Source organism: Colias eurytheme, chromosome 8, assembly GCF_061535395.1.
Source record: "Colias eurytheme isolate Ceu_HAF_F1 chromosome 8, ilColEury1 Martin Lab GWU primary, whole genome shotgun sequence".
In the NCBI taxonomy this organism is placed as follows: domain Eukaryota; kingdom Metazoa; phylum Arthropoda; class Insecta; order Lepidoptera; family Pieridae; genus Colias; species Colias eurytheme.
The window spans coordinates 9,412,000-9,431,104 of NC_142987.1; the positions used below are offsets into that span (position 1 = coordinate 9,412,000).

Sequence of the window (19,105 nt, forward strand, 5' to 3'; positions counted from 1 at the left end):
AATTCGTGTAGCCGTTTGTGTTTGTAAAAGTAAATCAATATTAAAATTACCACATACTATAACTTTTTTTTTACTCCTGCTTAGACGCTTTAATATTTCTTCCATGACTGTCTCGAACATATTATAGTCACTGGAAGGGGGTCTATAAACGCAAACAATAATATAACGCTCCAGCTCCACACAGGACAGTTCAATGGTCCGTTCTACAGAAAGACTAACAATGTCAGTTCGTTCTTTACATTTTACACTATCATGTACAAAAATAACAGAACCTCCGTGAATAGCCTGTGTCCTAAAGTATATACTTTTTAATTTGTAATTTTCAATATTTACTAACGACTGACATTGTTTAAGCCAATGTTCTGTTACACAAAATATTTTAATATTGTTATCATTCAGAAACAATTCTATTTCTAACAATTTGCTAGCCAAGCCTTGAATATTTTGATGCACAATGGAAAAACACTGCTTAGCTGTTGTCTTATATACTAGTTTAAATCTAGCTTAGGGCTAGATTGTCTGTCTACACTTAATCTAGGTTGATGTATAAAATTACTACTACATAAAATTATAGTAGATCGATGGTCTGATACCGAACATGTACCAGACTGGTTAATATTATATGCTATTAACATAGCAAGTTCACGCTTATATCTATATGGCAGATACACTGTATTCTTTGTCAAAGTAAAAGATTTAATACATGAGTTAATGTCAAAGTAAATAAATGCATCACGATGATGATTTGTTAGGTTATACAATTTTAAATTCATATTATAAATTAATCTATTTTGTTCTTGTGTCAAACCAGGTAGGTATGGCAAGGTACACAACATAAATTTACATTTAGTCTTACTACTAATATCTAACATTTTTTTTAATCCTACATCAATATCCTTATTATTTATATTTAAACTGTCCCCATATAATATAATTACAATATTATTCTTATTAAAGCTGAAATGATCCAGTGATTTGATTATATATTTAAATGAACTGTTAGGCGTACAAACATTAGTAACTTTAAGCCCTAAGTTGTTGAGCATAGCGCCAAATCCCTGACCAATATTATCTGACAACACAATTATTTCCTGCTTTGAAAGGTATTTAGTATTACTGGTTGGAATTGTGGTAGTGGGTTTAACACTATGTATGTCTGTGTAGTCAGGCTTATGGGGCGACGGTTGCTCATTGTCATTGTTTGAACACTGACAAAGGTTTATATTGCTGCTTCTTGATTTAAGAGTTCTTGTATTAACTGTCACTGTAACTTCTTTACTATCGTATAGGTAGTGGCAATACTTTAATCTATACTTAATATTATAAAGCTGAAGAGTTTGTTTGTTTGAACATGTTCAATTTTAAGATCTATGTGTTTTATAGTAAATTCTATAAAAAGCTCTACACTTCCAAGTACAAGATAAAATGTTTCTGTCGGTATGATATTTTCTTTTAATATTCATTTAATATCAGTATTCTCAAATCGCTTGTGCTACGGAATAATCTACAGGTCTTTTTCTGTGTGATTCCAATAAAATAGTATTTTTTTCAGAACTGTCTAATAAATTAATAATTTGTAATTTGCCTAAATAAGTCACTTCAAATTCCTCTTTTATACAAAAAGTTAATTAAAATAAGCGAAAATATAACGAGTTACATTGTGACGATATAATACATCGTCACATCAATGGGAAAATGGCGTCAAAATTGATAGCTGGGCTCCGACGATCATATCGTAAAATAAATTGTGGAGTTCTTGCGATATTATCGGATCTTTTTGTTTATTAAAAACGTTATAAGTATTTTGTGATATTACGAAATTGTGTCCACTAGAAAGTAGAAAATATTGCTCTGGAAACTATAACGAATAGTAATAATTATTGAATAATGTGTTATTAAATCGCTCCAATAAGCGACGAAGATAGACCCTATTATTATTATAACATAATATTTTACTAGAATACTTTACCCTGCTATATTATACCCAGCGATCCGGCTATATCCGACTATATGCGTAAAGTTGTGTATAAAATATGATGGTTATTAAATTTAATATTGTACGTGTTTAATTAACTATTAAATTTTGCATAAACGTTTTAAGGGCACAAAGCACTAAGTATTCCATTATATTATCTATAACTACCTACCCCAGCATACGTTGTTCTGCCCTATTGCCTTTATCGTGTTTTTAGTCCATAAGAACCTTCCTTGTGCTTTAACAAAAACGTTAAAAATAGCCGAATTAGTGGCGCCGTTCTCGAGTTTTACGCTTAGCAACACATTTAGCGTTCATTTAACACGTTTTTATAAGCTTCATCTATATGTTTGTATGTAACTAACACGTTTCTATGTAACCGACTCCTTTAGACTCGCCTTTGATCGACTGTAAACGGACATAATTACTTCAAACTTTGTATGCTTATCAAAGATCGGTGAAAATACATAATAACGTCATGAGATTAAGCGTTTGTTTTTGTATTTTTATTAAACTGTATAATTATAATTCTACAGACTTTCTTATTATACAGATTAAACAAACGAACCCAGTTCCAACTCCAGTACTAAAACGACCGCATTTCTAAGCTACGAGATCTCTCAAGTCCTGAGTGTCACTTCAGAGTTGAGATTTACACAAACAGTTAACAAACTAACACGCCTCATGACCCCACTATAAGTGAAATAAGGGAGATATCTCTATAGGGATCTTGACAATTAGCCGAGGTGAAGTTTACGGTTTTGGACATGTCTACGTCTATGTGAGTCGTTTTTGCTAAAATATAGATGTAGTGTGAAGGGTAACATAGATATTATTTTTTCCAATAATAATACCTACCTAGGTGGATTTTTGTCTTTAAGAAATGTGAATAATTCCTTATGTTTCGACCTTTTCTTTTAATTCCTCGTTTGTATTTCAGAATTGTTAATCAAATTTTAACAATCTATGATGAAAGTATACGTTTTCATTTTAGACATGATACATTATAATATAGCAGTTTAAAAACACACATCTGATTACTGCTGGATAAATGAAATCCTCATATTTCCGTTTCCAGGGTCTTCTATAATAATACCTCCTACTGAAACTTATTTAAAACAAAAATAACTAATTTAGCGACAGCGCCTAACAAACGTGATTAAATTTTTCCGTAGAAAAAGTGACTTTTCGCGAATAGCCTGCAAAGTTTGTCGTACGACAAAAGTATTTTTGTGATGAAATTTTAAATAGACTTCTAATCTGGTGAATCCTACTATAATGTTAACGTTTGTAAGGATGGATGTATGTTTGTTACTCTTTCACGCAAAAACTGTTGAACAAACTTTGATTGTACTTTGCAGTGATGTAGCTTTGCGCGTACGTCCAGATGACATCTGTTGTCGGCGTCTCCGGTATCTTGAAGACCCCCATTTTTCTCTTCATTCGAACCGCTAGGGACTGGAACGCGCTTCCTGAATCTGTGTTCCCCGACGAGTACAATATGGGGGTCTTCAAGAGAAGAGTGAACCGGTACCTACTAGGGAAGCGCGTACCATCTTAGACCGCATCTTAGCTTTCCATCAGGCGAGATTGCGGTCAAGCGCTTCCCTATCTTAAGTAAAAAAAAAAAAAAGCTATCAGAATAAATCATAGACTACAGAAAGATTTGCTCTTACGGGTTCATGGGTGAAACTTCGTGGCATAACCGGTAAATATAAAATTTCCAAGTTTGTGCGTAAGTTTACTCTTCTTTTGGTGAAAGCATAATTAAAAAGCGCGTGTTATAAAAGGAAATTGCTATGACATGTAAATGCCACGTAGCCCAGTGGATTATGGTCTAATCCCTCTTGGGAGGTCTGAGTGACTATAATGTAATATTAAAGGGCTAATTAGGACAAAGACATTTGTGTTATTTAAATATTGTTTACGGACTGCTAATTATTTTCGTGCTTTTCTATTTAAAGTTTAATAATACATTTGTGTTATACAAAATATTGTTTACATAACTGACAGTTTTCGTGATGCTCTATTTAAATAGTATAAAAACAATGGTTGCCTGTAAAGTCGGTTTTACGGGCGAAGATTTTACGTGACAACGTCTTTTTCTCGATCATAGTTGAGTGGGAGAGAGACGCAAGGCATTCGGCGGGCCTCTCTCTCGTTCGGTGACTCATCGTAACGTTACCGAGCGTTACACTTTTTCATAAGTGACTCCCAGTCGCAACCTAATTTAAGACGTTGTCACGTCAATAACCTATAATTCTAGGTACCGAAGACTAGTAATTCCCTAATTAGACATTTTGCCAATTTTATCAAACCATTATTGCAGATCTATCATTAGAATAGTTTAGCTACGTTTTTAACATAGAATTAAAAGAATCAGAGAATATATTTTATCAAAGGAAAACACGACATCAAAATTAGCCTAACGTTTTGTTTGAACTAGTCTTTATAAGGTAATTTAGTGAATTGTGCAAAAACTTTTTGTTACTGGCAAACTTCGAACATTGAGTCGATTCCGTAACTTATATTAAAAGAAAAAGGTCTGTCATTCGCGGAATGTAGCCTTGAGACAATTCAATAGGATTGTGAAATCGTGAAATAGCTCTTTTGTTTTGAAGTAGCTATCTATACATGTATATAAGCTTAATCAATAGCTTATTTTTATCGATTTATCTACATATAATATGCCACGCAATGAAATATATATTTCAAATAATATCCGATCACTAGAATATTTTTTCCTACCGAAAATCGCATTAAAACGCTACTAATTATTTTTATTAAAACCTATTCTTAATATTTTTATTCTTTCAGACATTAATACGAGAGTAGTTATATGAACAGTCCATTACTTAACTATATTCTATGAATTATTGACTAGGTATTGTTACTTTTTTATGAAAATTTCCTTATTTCAATCAAGAAGGACGATCGAGATCTCTCGCAACAAAAAAGCCTAAACATAACTAGGTTATGTATTGGTTGAAATATTCCATACAATAATTATACATTTTCCCCCATACACTATAATGTTTCTTATATCTAGTATGGTACCTATTATATTATCTGTGTTTTTATCAACAAATACAAGAAATGACAAATGAAAGCGGTATTTAATCTTGGCACACACCATACCATTTCCACGTATAAGTTCCGCTATTCCGACATCTTTAAATTAATAGTGAAATTATACAGAAATAGAGAACTATTAATTTAAGTGTTAATGTGGATACCAAGAATTCAAGTGAACATAATATATAATTACACGGGGTGATATTAATGTGTTTTGTTCTAGATTGAAGTTATTTTGGTTGAGGTAATTCAAGAATTTAATATCGTCTTGTATTAAGTAGAACATAATTGATTGACATGGTTTTTTATTCACTTTTTATTAACTTTATTTAACTTTATATACTTACAAGAAAGATTTTTTTATCAAGTTTATTCATGAAATAGAGACGATTTTAACTGGCCCATAACATTATTGTATACACAAATAAAATGTAATTTAACTATTTTATTTAATAAATATTATATAAGTGGTTATGCAAATGTTCCTAAGTTGACTCAGAATCTTATTTTTTATCCTTGAAAAGATACAAAGGATATTTTTAAATCTCCCCAGTAGGCGCTGTTAAACCTTTTTCCAACTTTATATCGGTATGGACTAGCGACCCGTATTTTAGTTTCACAAAAGAAATGATAAATTCTCCGCTAGCTGGTTAACTCAGGTGTATAGATATCTATTATTTATCTAAACAATAACAAAGATATCTCAACATAATAACAGATAGCTTATGTTAGTTTAGTAAATTATTTTTGCGTAGGTAGTAAATTATTGTTTACTAGCTGTGCCCCGCGGTCTTACCCGCAGTGCTCCGCTCTTGTTGGTCTTAGCGTGATGATATATAGCATATATCCATCCTGATAAATGGGCTACACACCGAAAGAATTGTTGAAATCTGACCAGTTAGTTCCTGAGATTAGCGTGTTCAAACAAACAAACAAACTCTTCAGCTTTATAATATTATTAGTATAGAAGATAATATAATTAAGAATTAAGATATCTAGCACACATAGACAGACCTACCTAGTGTTATATTCCTCATCGAAAAATCCATACTAATATTATAAATGCGAAAGTAACTCTGTCTGTCTGTCTGTTACTCAATCACGCCTTAACTACTGAACCAATTTGTATGAAAATTGGTATAGAAATATTTTGATATACGAGAAAGGACATAGGATAGGTTTTATCCCGGAAATCCTACGGGAACGGGTTTTTCTTTAAAAACGCGGGCGAAGCCGCGGGAGGAAAGCTAGTCTATTATATATTATCTATTTTAACAAGTTTCATATTCACTAGTAGGCTTATTTCCCTAAGCAGTAAGCAATATACATTATACGCCTAACGCTAACACCATCTTAACGTTCAAGTATTAAACCCATTCTCAATCTAAACAGATTAAACGCTTAATCAAAGTCCAAAATCAAAGGACACTGTATATGATACTCCGTACCTCATCTGCTTGAAAATTCATTAAGAAACGAATTAGCTCCGGGGTTCAAGAAATTTCGTGAAAATGATTTGAGCAGTGCCGGTTTTATGACGCCACGGGTGTAAGTAATTCTGTCCTGTGAACCTCTTTTGGCCCGCTCATTCTGAAATCGATAGTTACAAATAATATTTTAGGAAACTAGCTAGTCACTATAGACCTAGGTCCAACCAATTATGGTTCTGGGAAGTGTTAAATTTAAAATGTTATAGTGAGGATGAAGGAACGTTATCTATAGATGATATTGTATTTTTGTCGACAAAATTATATGACAACTAGCTTTCCGCCCGCGGCTTCGCCCGCGTTTTCAAAGAAAAACCCGTTCCCGTAGGATTTCCGGGATAAAACCTATCCTATGTCCTTTCTCGGGTATCAAAATATCTCCATACCAAATTTCATGCAAATTAGTTCAGTAGCTTAGGCGTGATTGCGTAACAGACAGACAGTCAGAGTTACTTTCGCATTTATAATATTAGTATGGATGTGCTGGTGCTCTTTGTAATGAAATAAAGAAAATGTAGGGTACGTGTTTTATTTAATTACTTACAACTTCAACTCAACTAAAAAAAGTATTTTCTCATCATATTATTCTGCTTTTACATCTTACATAATATATCCCCGTGGTTGCCTGGTAGAGATCACTATATAGTGATAAGACATCATACATCCCGTTGTGGTATATATTATTTACTGTTATCTTATTGTTTATTGTATTTTTTATGCACGATCAAATGTTAAATAGTTAATACACATAAAAGAAGTCGTTTAAAATATGTTAAGGAATCATGGAAGTCGAACGCAAAATATTTTTAAATATTTCCCAATGAGGCAACTGGGTAATACCCAACAGGGCTCAAAATGTATCAATCCGTCCCTGAAACCAAACGATATCATACGAAAGTTTAAATTATAATCCAAATTATATAGGTAGGTAGAGAAAGGTTCATAAGGGCGCGTGGTCTAATTACGAATATAAACTTACTCAATCAGCTTGTTCCGAAATTATATTACGCTGATTTTCACAAAGTTAAATTTGATTTATGTTGCCGTAAAATATTGTTAGCAAAAATAACACGGTTCCATTCTAAAGACAGTTGAATGTCGAATATTTCTCCGGTTTGCATTCATTTGCATAGTCTATGTATTCTATCAATTATTTTTCATGCAATAGATTTTTTATCTGCGTAAAACCTTTTTGTTCGATGTCGTGCTGGCCACTAACAAATTGTTCTTTTTTTAAATTCGAAAGTTTTAAATTGTATGACGTTTAAATTAGAATATCGCGTTATCCTCGACATGTTGCGTGTTGTGCGTGTTTTGTTTCAGATAATTAATTTATTTTATTAAGAATTAAAGTACTTTTCGCGAACAAAACGCTATAATGTTAACATGATCGTACCTAATTATATTGTTATATTTACTTGATATTGTTTCAAACAGAAATGAGAAGGAAAAAGTGTGAAAAGTTTGTAGTTGAAATGGAGGTAAAAAATATTTGAAAGATTTGAAGGTAAGATATTTTTTCAGTTTTCTTATATTTTCTAAGTGACGTTATCATGCAATAAAAGTTCAATGCGGATAACCTTATGACATTTCTTCGCTATACTAAGGTAAAGGTAAAAAATACCTAACCATTTACATGAACGGATTTGAATGAAACTTTACTACTTTAATAGAATTTTCTATTTTGTTTCGTTGATTCGTCCGCGTAGCCCATAACAATCTTTACACTACAGTACCTACATAGAAAATAAACAACATCAAAAAGCAAGCGAACGAATACCAAATTCGAGTGTGTTATAGCCATAGATATACAATACTAGTTATGACCGTATTGTGCCAGTTACAGACAATATAAACTTGCATGTAATTTCCCCCAAGAACGAGGGTTTCTGTAAATATTTTTAGCAGTCGCGACGAGATTTTCATAAATTAGCATAGTCCATGGAGTGCGAGCCGCGGCGCAATTTAGTTTTTGTTTGCAAATGTTAAATATGTGGCGGAGCGGGATCTAATTTTTTAAGGTTTTTATTAAAATTTTAGATTGTAATTTTTATTTTTTTAAGTTGGTACCTAAATAATTATGGAAGGGATCATCAGTCTGCCAGATTAATATGTATGGTGTATTTTTTCAATGTTTTGATATGTCTATAGTTACTTCAGTAGTTATTAATCTATTTTTTTTACTAACAATAAATTAATCAAGTAACTAATTGAATCGTGAAATTTAATAACAATTTAGAAGGTATTTACGATTCAGACATTGACTTATAATTGGCAGGTGTATCGAAGTTATCAGCGTCCACAGTCAGCGTCCTTTATAAAACAAATGATTCTTGGACAGATTAAAAAATTGATAACAAAGAGAAATGAGACTTGCCAATCTCAGGATCAAGACCTTCTATTGACACATAAAAACAGGAGAATATCGTGATGAAACGGTATATATTAAAACCGAAATTACTCGCAGACAGACTCATAGCTGTATAATATATGCTTATGACGTTGGTTATGCACAATAAACGAACTAAATTTTGTACTAACACAATTTAATAAATACTCTTTCATTCCGAGCAGTAATCTGAGCATTATACCATCTCATCGTCGGTCGTAAAGAGCTTGAAAAATGTAAGCCCATTCATTTGTTATGCACAAATTTTGCTGGAGAAAATCTTGAAAAATACACGCGTATTCTCCTAAGAATCACCGTCCCTTTGATCGTACATTTAGCTAATGTTTTCACGCGGGTTCTCTCATAAACGGGTCTATATTAAAATTTATCACGGTCCCAACGAATGCATTATTAAAGTATTAAAGATACCGTAATGTTCGCGCGAGGCAGAAGCATCTAATTTTTCCCTTCTTTATTAAGGTGCCAGGTTTTTGTTGTTTTGATGGATACCATTCATTACTGTGCGATGGTAATGAAGAGTTTGTACAAGATTTATAGACCACCTAATGACTTTCCTGTTTAGATTAGGTTCAAGGCTGTACCTATATAGTATCATTACATTATGTTATGTATCTCAAGAAATAAGCTTCCTGAAAAGAACCTGTGTTATGAACAATTGTCCGTATTTATGCAAAATGGAACCACTCGACAAATTTCGTTTTTTGCTTTTATTGAAGAATACTCATCCAAAAGTGGTCTAAATTCTTATACAAACAAGAACCACATGATTTTTACGTTGGAAACAAGGTATACTAAAAGCAGAAAGGAACCACCAGCAACAACGAATAATACCATATTAAGCAAAACCGAACCACAGCACCACGGGACTGCTTTGTTCAAACAAATAAACGATATAACTATCATGTCATTTTATACAAAACAGATCCACACCTACTTGGTACCATTATACATTACACATATTTCTATTAATAACAATTATTTTTAATACACAAAATGGAACCAGGTTTCTGTGGTATGGTTATGCGTAAAATAAATACATAATTTAATTGTAATTTTTTATTGCAAAATAAAACCACAAGCATTCGGTTCTATTATGCATAAATAAATATTGTAAAACATTCTGAAACCCATCATCGCTATATGGAACCAAATGCCTTGACTTGTTACAATGCTTCTCATCTTTAAACAACGTATTTCATTACTTAAATAGCTCAAAGTGCAAAACTCCAATTTTTTAAGTAAAACGTCGAACATCTGTCAATATTGGTGATATTCAGCGAAGTAGTGAGTACGTGACGGTGTTTTTTTCCTCCGCGAAGTAAGTTCTATTGTTTTTGTTAATTACCTTTAAAATTAAATGTGAAAATGTTTAGTAATAAATAAATAAGCAAACAATGGGTAAGAAAAGCATTGGAGACGAACACCGAAGATAATAATGAAGATACAACGGGTAAGTAGTTTTATTTAATGCATTTAAGTACTTATTGAATCTGAGATGCAGGTACGCTTTATCCACTTTTGATTCATTCCCGATTGTGGTGTGATTTTAAGAAGATAGTTCATTAAGTAAGTACAAGAGGAATCCTCTGTGGATTTACGTATTTTAACGACAATGTCGTTGTTCACGAAGGCGAGTCGAATTAAGAGTCATTTTGTTACGATTCATCTGTCATTGTGAGATGAAACTACTAAAGTCTAAACCCTGTTTTAAAAATAACTGTCGATGATCTAGGTACCTACCTACTATTTTGGTAAAATACGTTTAGATTCAGATTCAGTACAGTACATTCAGCCACATCATTCAGCGCATATAATTATTTGTTTGATTTTAAAACTCGGTATAATGGTACGGAACTCTTCGTTGCGCGAGTCCGACTCGCACTTAGCCAGTTTTTTGTACATGGCGCATGTACATACAACATACTTAGTCGTCTAGTAGGGACACGGCTTTATAAGAACTAATAATATTTTGCTGTCGCCATATACCTACCTACGTATAAAAGCCACGCGGCTTTATTGTTTTGATTTAAAGCTTTTTTCTTTTTATTACAGAAGATAACGAAGAACCCTACCCTCGAAAAAGATTATCTAGAAAGTTTAAGAATATTCAGAGCAAATTTATATACACATACTTAAATAAGTAATTTATCAATGAATTTAAATAAAATAAATTTTAATTTTACTTCATCTGACAGAGCTGCAAATGTTTTTGTAAATCCTTTGATATCTCAGAAGTGCGTTTTTGCTGGGTGGTTCCTTTTTGCTTAAATACGGACAATTTTTGTGTTATTTGCATACATACCATGTTATTAAATTACGTTAATTTTGTGGTATATTTCTTTTTAATTGACACTCATTATAATTAGACGTATTTCATTTAAAATTTAAGTCAGCTTTTATAGCTCAATAAAATGAAGAGTTAAATAAACAGAATAGAATGTTCATACGTTATTCCACATTATATTTCTTATTCAGTTTTTCCCATTTTTATACAATCATTTGTCAAGTACAGATCTCGAGTAAAGTCCCTGAATTATGAAAGATAAAAATGTATTTGTATGCTAATCGTGCTGACTGTAAAAATAAGCTCCATTGATATTTCAGGCCTTGTTTGTATCTAAAATCTAATGTTCCAGTAAATTTATTGTTATCTTTTACCTGGTTATTCATTTTGTGGATACAGTACTTTGTTTTAGGAATTTTTTGAAAGCTTTTAGAATATTTAGAGAACAGCAGCCCCCCTAGACAAGTGGCTTTCTATTAGCGTAAAGTTCAATAGAATAGATTATGAATGTATGAGATTGACGTTTGATAACGACGACGACAACGATTGATTATGTCAATCTCATACATTCATAATCTATTCTATTGAACTTTATGCTAATAGAAAGCCACTTGTCTAGGGGGGCAGGTCTACGCTATAATAAACTTGATTAATTATTGTAACAGAATATTGTGAACAGTACCTTAATTTTTTATTGAACCTTTAATTATTTTCCATTACATTTAAATTTATTTAGCTATTTATAATTTACAAACGTTTCTAAAATGATCAGCTGAAAAATGTTGTTCAATACGAACGCATTTTGTCGTCCGTGACAAGACAAATAATCTAGCCACTAATAATATTCCTAGCTTTTACAGAAACATTATAAAAATTTAACAAACTTTACCTTAATATACATCCATACTAATATTATAAATGCGAAAGTAACTCTGTCTGTCTGTCTGTTACTCAATCACGCCTAAACTACTGAACCAATTTGCATGAAATTTGGTATGGAGATATTTTGATACCCGAGAAAGGACATAGGCTACCTTTTATTGCGAAATATGTACCACGGGCGAAGCCGGGGCGGACCACTAGTAATATATAAACGTCTATAACATAATCTGCTCGTATTCAAAAACAATATAATAAACCAAGAAAACATCTCATTGTTTATTTGATCTTATTTCATACAAAACGAACAACTGGCGCGAGTAACTCGTTCAATTTAAATAGATTAGAGTGTCGTGACAGATACGTGTTTTGTATGAAAATGTGGGTCAGCCATTGTCATCTGAGCCTGCCGAGAATGGTCGTAAAAACCACTCAGATTCATAAGAAAAGTATTCACTTTGCGATAATAAACTTTGCACTGGATAGTGTAATGAAGCTGGGGAAGACGGTGACGTTGTATGAAAAGTAATGGTATGAGAAAAGCTTAGTTATTGTTAGTATAAGCGATTTAAAAAATATTGGTTATATAGCTCAGTAATGTTATACTAAATACAGGGTTTATGCTAAAATTATTGATTATTTGGTAATTGTTTCACTATCATTATAATTACTTTATTTATTTGATGGCTTGGCTCTATGATGGCTATGGCTCTATGAACAGAATAACCAATAATGATTCATATTATTAGGTATATTGCACGGGTCACGGAAGAATTCTACAATACCCGTGGCCCCGTCGTTGATGCGGCTTGACGGAACACAGTGGGGTTTTGGTCGGTAGGAATCCGACATAACCCACGGCCCCTTCCCCGGAGGCCGTGGGTATCTATGCAAGATTTCCCCACTTAAAAAAAAAAAAAAGGTATATTGCACGCCTCATAAGCGAAGCGTTGAGGTGAGTACTACTGTCACTTCGCGCAAAACATCTGATTTTTCAAACTTAAAATGTCTTTATATATCATACATTGCACTTGTAAGATAATACATACACACACATATTAAGAAAAAACACTATTTTTAACGTTCATGATATTTTGATGTCATTTTTGTTATTTAAACTAGTTAAAAAACAGTTTAAAAAAGTTCTGTCTTGGACGTCCGTGTGTCTGTATGTGCGGATCCTTTTTCTTGTTAACACGATAGCGACCGAAATACTTTGCTAATCGAGTCTTTTTTTTTCTCTTACGCTTGAGTATGCTCAGGAATAGAACTCTTTCATTTTTCAGGGTCTGATTCGATGTGGTTTAATTGTTATTAAATAAACAAAAATAATAATTAATAAATATTTATTAAAGAAAAATTATGAGGCGTGCACTTTTGGATTTTCCAAATTATTTTTTTTTGTATATTAATAAAAACAAAACACTTCTCGTTTAAATTGATATCTTATTAAATTATCCACCTAATTAAAATTTAAGGTAGCTTAACATCAGTAATATTTGTTTGAGCGCTATTATTCATAATACAATTTTCACCTTGAAACACCGACAAACAAGGCATTATTATCAAATTGGAAAGAAGATTTACGGTTGAACGCCTATCTAATGAGCTAGGGTTCTGCCAAAAGATTAGGTATATAATACGCTGTTGATATGTCTTTGTTCAAAAAAAGGGTAAAAAGCATAATCCAACCTTGGGTTCAGTAACTTACATCGGCAATCGGTAAATCAAGTTTTGTATTCCGTAACGCAATATGCTCGAAACCTACTTGAAATGAAATAAAGCGGGATCCAAATTCCGTCTTGTTTGTCTTAAGCCCCTAATACTGTTTGCTCACAGCTCAATCTTACGTATCAGAAACACAAGATTGAATGAGAATGTACTTTTATTGATACTGTGAAAATCGTATGCTATGCTGAGGTTGTTTGTGGCTTGGGAAGTTTCTGGAACCTTATTTGATTTGTGTGATTAAATGTATCTATACTAATACAGTTGAACCTCGATAACTTAAACCTCGGTATCATAAAAACCTCTGTAACTTCAAAAAATAATTTGTTCCCTTCCCATCAGAGCCCAAAACCCCTTTAACTTAAAATACGCAACCTCTATAACTTAAATAAATAATCTCTGTATTGGCCCTCAGTAACTTAAAGAAATGTTTCAACAACCTCTATAAGATAAATTTTTTTGTCAAATGAGTCATTTTGAGAGTGTCAAAACAAAAGGTTTCGGTATTTATGGCTTGCACGTGTTTACTATGTATTGTTAACGTAAACAATACATTACCTATTGTTTGCTTTATCGAAATTCTTCAAAGCTTAGCTTTATGACAACAACTTACTTGCATCATAAGTTTTTGATTGTTGTCCTGGAAACATCACTTTACTTACTGTGTGATAAAACTGGCTTAAAATGAGTCCAAAAAGAAAACTAACAACCCTCACCTACGCTGATAAATTAAAAGCTATAGAAGCAGTGAAAAATGGATAGACCCTTGATAACTTAAAACCTCTATAACTTAAAATATTTTGTGTTTCCCTTGGAATTTAACTTATCGAGGTTCTACTGTATTATAAAGAGGAAAGGTTTGTATGTATGTAAGTATGTACGTATGTATGGTTTTCACGCATAAACTACTGGACCGATTTTGATGAATATGGCACAGAAAATCTTTAGACCCTGAGAAAGAACATAGGCTACCTTTTATTGCGATATATGTACCACGGGCGAAGCCGGGGCGGACCGCTAGTATTATATAAATAAACAATAACATTACACTGGAATTATAATATGTATATGTAAAGTGCAATGGCTTTATTCTGGTTGATTTGCGTTTTATACAATGTTTTATTTTATGATAGTTGGGCACGAAGGCTATTTTCGTATAAAAGAACCAAGCCACATAATCGTAGTCTTAAATACTACACGGTGCAGTAAAGTTGAAGAATGTGGAGCATTAGAAAAAGTCAAGTAATAATGACGCTGTTTTATAAGGGCCTAATTGAGGTTCAGACTCATTGTAATGTGGCTAAAAAGCAACACCGTATTTTAAAGTTTAGAGTTTTACAATATGGAGTATTACGGCTTAATATTTTGTTATATGGTATATAATATGTTGTGGCCATATCGTAGATTTGCTCATTTCACGAAATGGTCGCATTTCATGAAATGGCCAACATAGTTTGATCAGATCGTTAAATCGTCAATGTTTCTCGATTTGGTCATCCACATTTGGCCAGATCGTATAAAATATAGGAGAGTCCATAAAATATTTAAATACATGCAAATGATATTGGTATCAATGAAAAGTATAATTTAAAATAAATAATTTATTTACAAATAATACAAACTAGTTTCACTGGGCATGTCGTGACTCTTCTTCTGCACGCGCTTTTAACTCTTCAAGGGAGTAATGTTCGGTTTCCATGTGAGTCCCATTAATCCCAGCGTAGTATTTAGTAATGTATAGCTCACCATCATCACCGATATAGGAATACTGTCCTTCAGACACAAGCACATAACCGCCACGTCCGTTTGGCACGAGCCAACCGCGTTGGGAGACGACCGTACCTTCAGCTGTGACGTAGCGATATGCGTATTGTCCATATTCGTCATGGACTTCTTCTTGTTCCAAAGCAGGCAGAGCACGCCTGATCATCAGCTCTCGGTTGATACTAGGAGCACATAGCACCACAACGGACAAAGCAGAAATGAGAATCAAAGTATTCATGATAGTTTTTCTGTATTACTTTTCACGACTGTGTACTAGAGAGCAGTTTTGTCGTGTGTGATTTACTTTTGAAAATGTCAGCTTTTATACAAGTTACATTAATATAATTATTTAACTGACATTAGGTCCTGTAATATGTGAATTAACAAATTATTGGAATCTTATGTAACGAAAGGACATTACTTAATACTATTATAATGACTCTATCACACGAATACAATTATTATGTAACTTTTTATTCTAGTATCTTTTTATCCCAATTTCCTATATTTTAAGTTTCAAATATGGCCAAGACGTAATACCATCTAATTTACTTACCTACCTCAACTTTCTAACTATGTATCTATTGTTTTCTTGAAGTGAAACTTCTTTAGATGCGTTGAGAGTAAAATTTCAAGGTCACGTCATGGAGGAAGGTGACGATTTTGGTATCTTTGAAACTTGCAAAAGAAGTTTCACTTCTGACACGTATGCTCAGCACACACGCTCTTTATTAATAGGTATGTTTCAAACACAACGTAGTCTCAACATCAATTTACTTTTTTCTTCCAGCTCGTACCATGTGCCACACGATAACTCTACTCGACGTGCCTCGCTGGGCGGATCCAAGGATAGACGCGGATCTTCGCTGCCAGTACGCGCGACAGCCAGGCGATCCGTCGCTGCACTCTGTTAAGTGGTACAGGGGGAAACACGAGATCTTTAGATATACTCCACAAGAGGTAGGTAGAATTGTACTGATAATTCTAATATGCAAATTTCTACAATTATTGAAAAAACTTATAGAGTACTTGAAATACAAAATGCTAAGATGAATCATTTTTAAGATGTAACTACACTATGTGAAGTGGTACAAAGCGCAAGCACGATCAATCGAGAGGCACGTATAGTGCAAACGCCATATCAAAAAAAATAAAATACTTATACTATCTTTGTCTATAATATATCTATTATTTCAGAAAAGCACTTCTTTTTCAAAGTATTCCATAATTGCCCTAACAAAAACAAGAGACTCCGATGTATGAAATTAAATTTTAATGAAAACAGGTGTATAAAATATATTTATCAAACGAGACTAATATTTTATCAAAGACATAAAACCTGCGTCGAATATTATAAGTCGTAGATAATCCTTTAAGCACTAAAAGGCTCTGAATATACAACGAACGTATTAGAACGGGGCTGGTATTATATCAAACTTTTCTATACTTTATGTGTAGAAGTTTTCTTGTATACACGCCTTTATAATAAGACTGAGAAAATAATATCATGAACTTTAGTAATCTGAGCTATAAAGTAGTTTCTCATCTTTTATTAAGATATGATTTCAATCCGTTGTTCACGACTTGACTCACTATAAATAAGGGTAGGTACAGAATTACAGAAAGATTTTACATTTGATAATTAATTTTTTTTATTATTATTATAAACAATTGATCGATCAATATAAAGTATAATATTATCAACAATCAGAAATAACTTTTTAATAAATTCATCCTTTTCTAATAGATATTACCGATCTTAGTCTATTACTTGCCCATTAAAGTCCTGTATTTAATCAGAGCATAATCAGAGTTAAAATTGGCTATCAGTAGCAATGTACTATAGTGTACCAACTTTCAGGTAATAATATTACCAACTTGAACCAAACTCAAAGTAGAGGGTCAGATGTATAAGTTTCTAATAAACTTGGTTAAGTTGAGGTTTTAAACAAAAAGCCCGCAATTGGGTTTTCGAAAGGAAAATTTGTACGTTAAATGCGCTTAAAATTTTAATTTCTTAAGTGATGCCGTTCTGTTTTATAGTAGCTCGTTTGTGGGTTTTTGGAATTCAAGCTTTTTACGACGTGGAGATCTCTTCAGGAAATGGGGATCGATATTACAGAAAAGAGTATAGAGGTGAAAATGCAGTATGGAGTATCGAAATATAAAAATAATGCTTTTTTAGGAAATAAGGTCATCAACTTCAGATCAAAAGTAAAAAATTACGAAAGACTTCATAGAAAATCATCGTATGTTTGAATTAAGAACAGCCATAGATTAAATTAATAATTTATTAGTTTACCTGTCCTTTGTCCTTACCATAATAATTCTCTCACATAGAAATCTCTATCTCTCACAAGTATCACACAAAATATAATATAAAAGATAAGCTCAGGTAATAAATTAACATCTTTAAGCCATGTCAAGAAGTGTTCGAGATGTTTATGTAAATGTAAAAACACCTCTTTTGTACCTCTCAGTAGGATTAGCATTACAATTATGTAAACAAGGATCATTTTGTATAATGCGTATAATTTCCTTCAGCGAGATAACGTTACAGACTAATATTTTGATACCGAGGTATTCAGAAGAATAAATAATGACTCTATACTAATGTTTGAAGTCTGCCTGTCTATATTATGTTATACGCTTTTACGGTATCCATATTATGTTCTTATAAATAATTAATTTGGTTTCAAAAAACTGAATAAACTCATGTAATAATTGCATTGTCGCCAATAGTTGATAAAAGTACAAAGATTGAATTACATCTTTCCGTATAAAGTGGAACAAAATCGAATCTTAAGCCGTTGGTTAAGCGTACTATGTTTGAAAAGTTGATAACGTGTTAAAAATGTATTTTGTATTTCGTAAACTGCATTGTAATAAAAGCCTTTCTAAAAGCCATTTCTATACGAGTTGGTAATGTTATATCAATTTTCCCTTCTGTTTAGTAATTCTGCTCAAATTTGTGCAGAAAATTATCCGACCCATCTCGATATTTTTGAGGAAAATCATTTCATTTTTACGTTCAAATTAAATCAGCCCCTAAAAGTGTTTTCTTAAAAATTTACGCTTAATATTTTAAATTGATTCTGAATAGCTAAAATTCAATTAAAATAAGTGAGTTACATAAAAATGTTATGTAAAAATTTAAATTACGGTCAATCTTCTAATACCTTCCGATATTAATATTAATAATTGTTCCTTTAATATTCATTCATTTATTTAGTAATTATCATCTGTTTGCATCGATTTAATATTTTAAAATATTAAATGAAAGAGAAATAAGTGATAACACCCAACTTTGTTATATGTATAACTCACTTATTTTAATTGAATTTTAACTATAATAAAATCCATACTATAATATTATAAATGCGAAAGTAACTCTGTCTGTCTGTCTGTTACTCAATCACGCCTAAACTACTGAACCAATTTGCATGAAATTTGGTATGGAGATATTTTGATACCCGAGAAAGGACATAGGCTACCTTTTATTG

At 32.3% G+C, this 19,105-nt stretch overlaps 2 protein-coding genes across 2 annotated transcripts in view; one reads left to right on the forward strand and one right to left on the reverse strand.

Annotated features, from left to right (window-relative positions):
- Positions 1-19,105, forward strand: part of LOC149906719 (uncharacterized) — an 88,569-nt gene that overhangs the window by 27,247 nt on the left and 42,217 nt on the right. Inside the window, exon 2 of the mRNA XM_090104830.1 lies at positions 16,393-16,562. Within this exon, the coding sequence (XP_089960956.1) occupies positions 16,393-16,562 (170 nt within the window). The remainder of the gene's footprint in view (positions 1-16,392; positions 16,563-19,105) is intronic.
- Positions 15,466-15,840, reverse strand: LOC149906720 (uncharacterized). Its single transcript, XM_090104390.1, has one exon. It carries the CDS (start codon positions 15,838-15,840, stop codon positions 15,466-15,468), a length of 375 nt encoding a protein of 124 aa, XP_089960516.1.

Coding starts and splice junctions, on each gene's coding strand:
- LOC149906720 (XM_090104390.1), bottom strand. CDS start 15,840: ATGAATACTTTGATTCTCATTTCTGCTTTGTCCGTTGTGGTGCTATGT.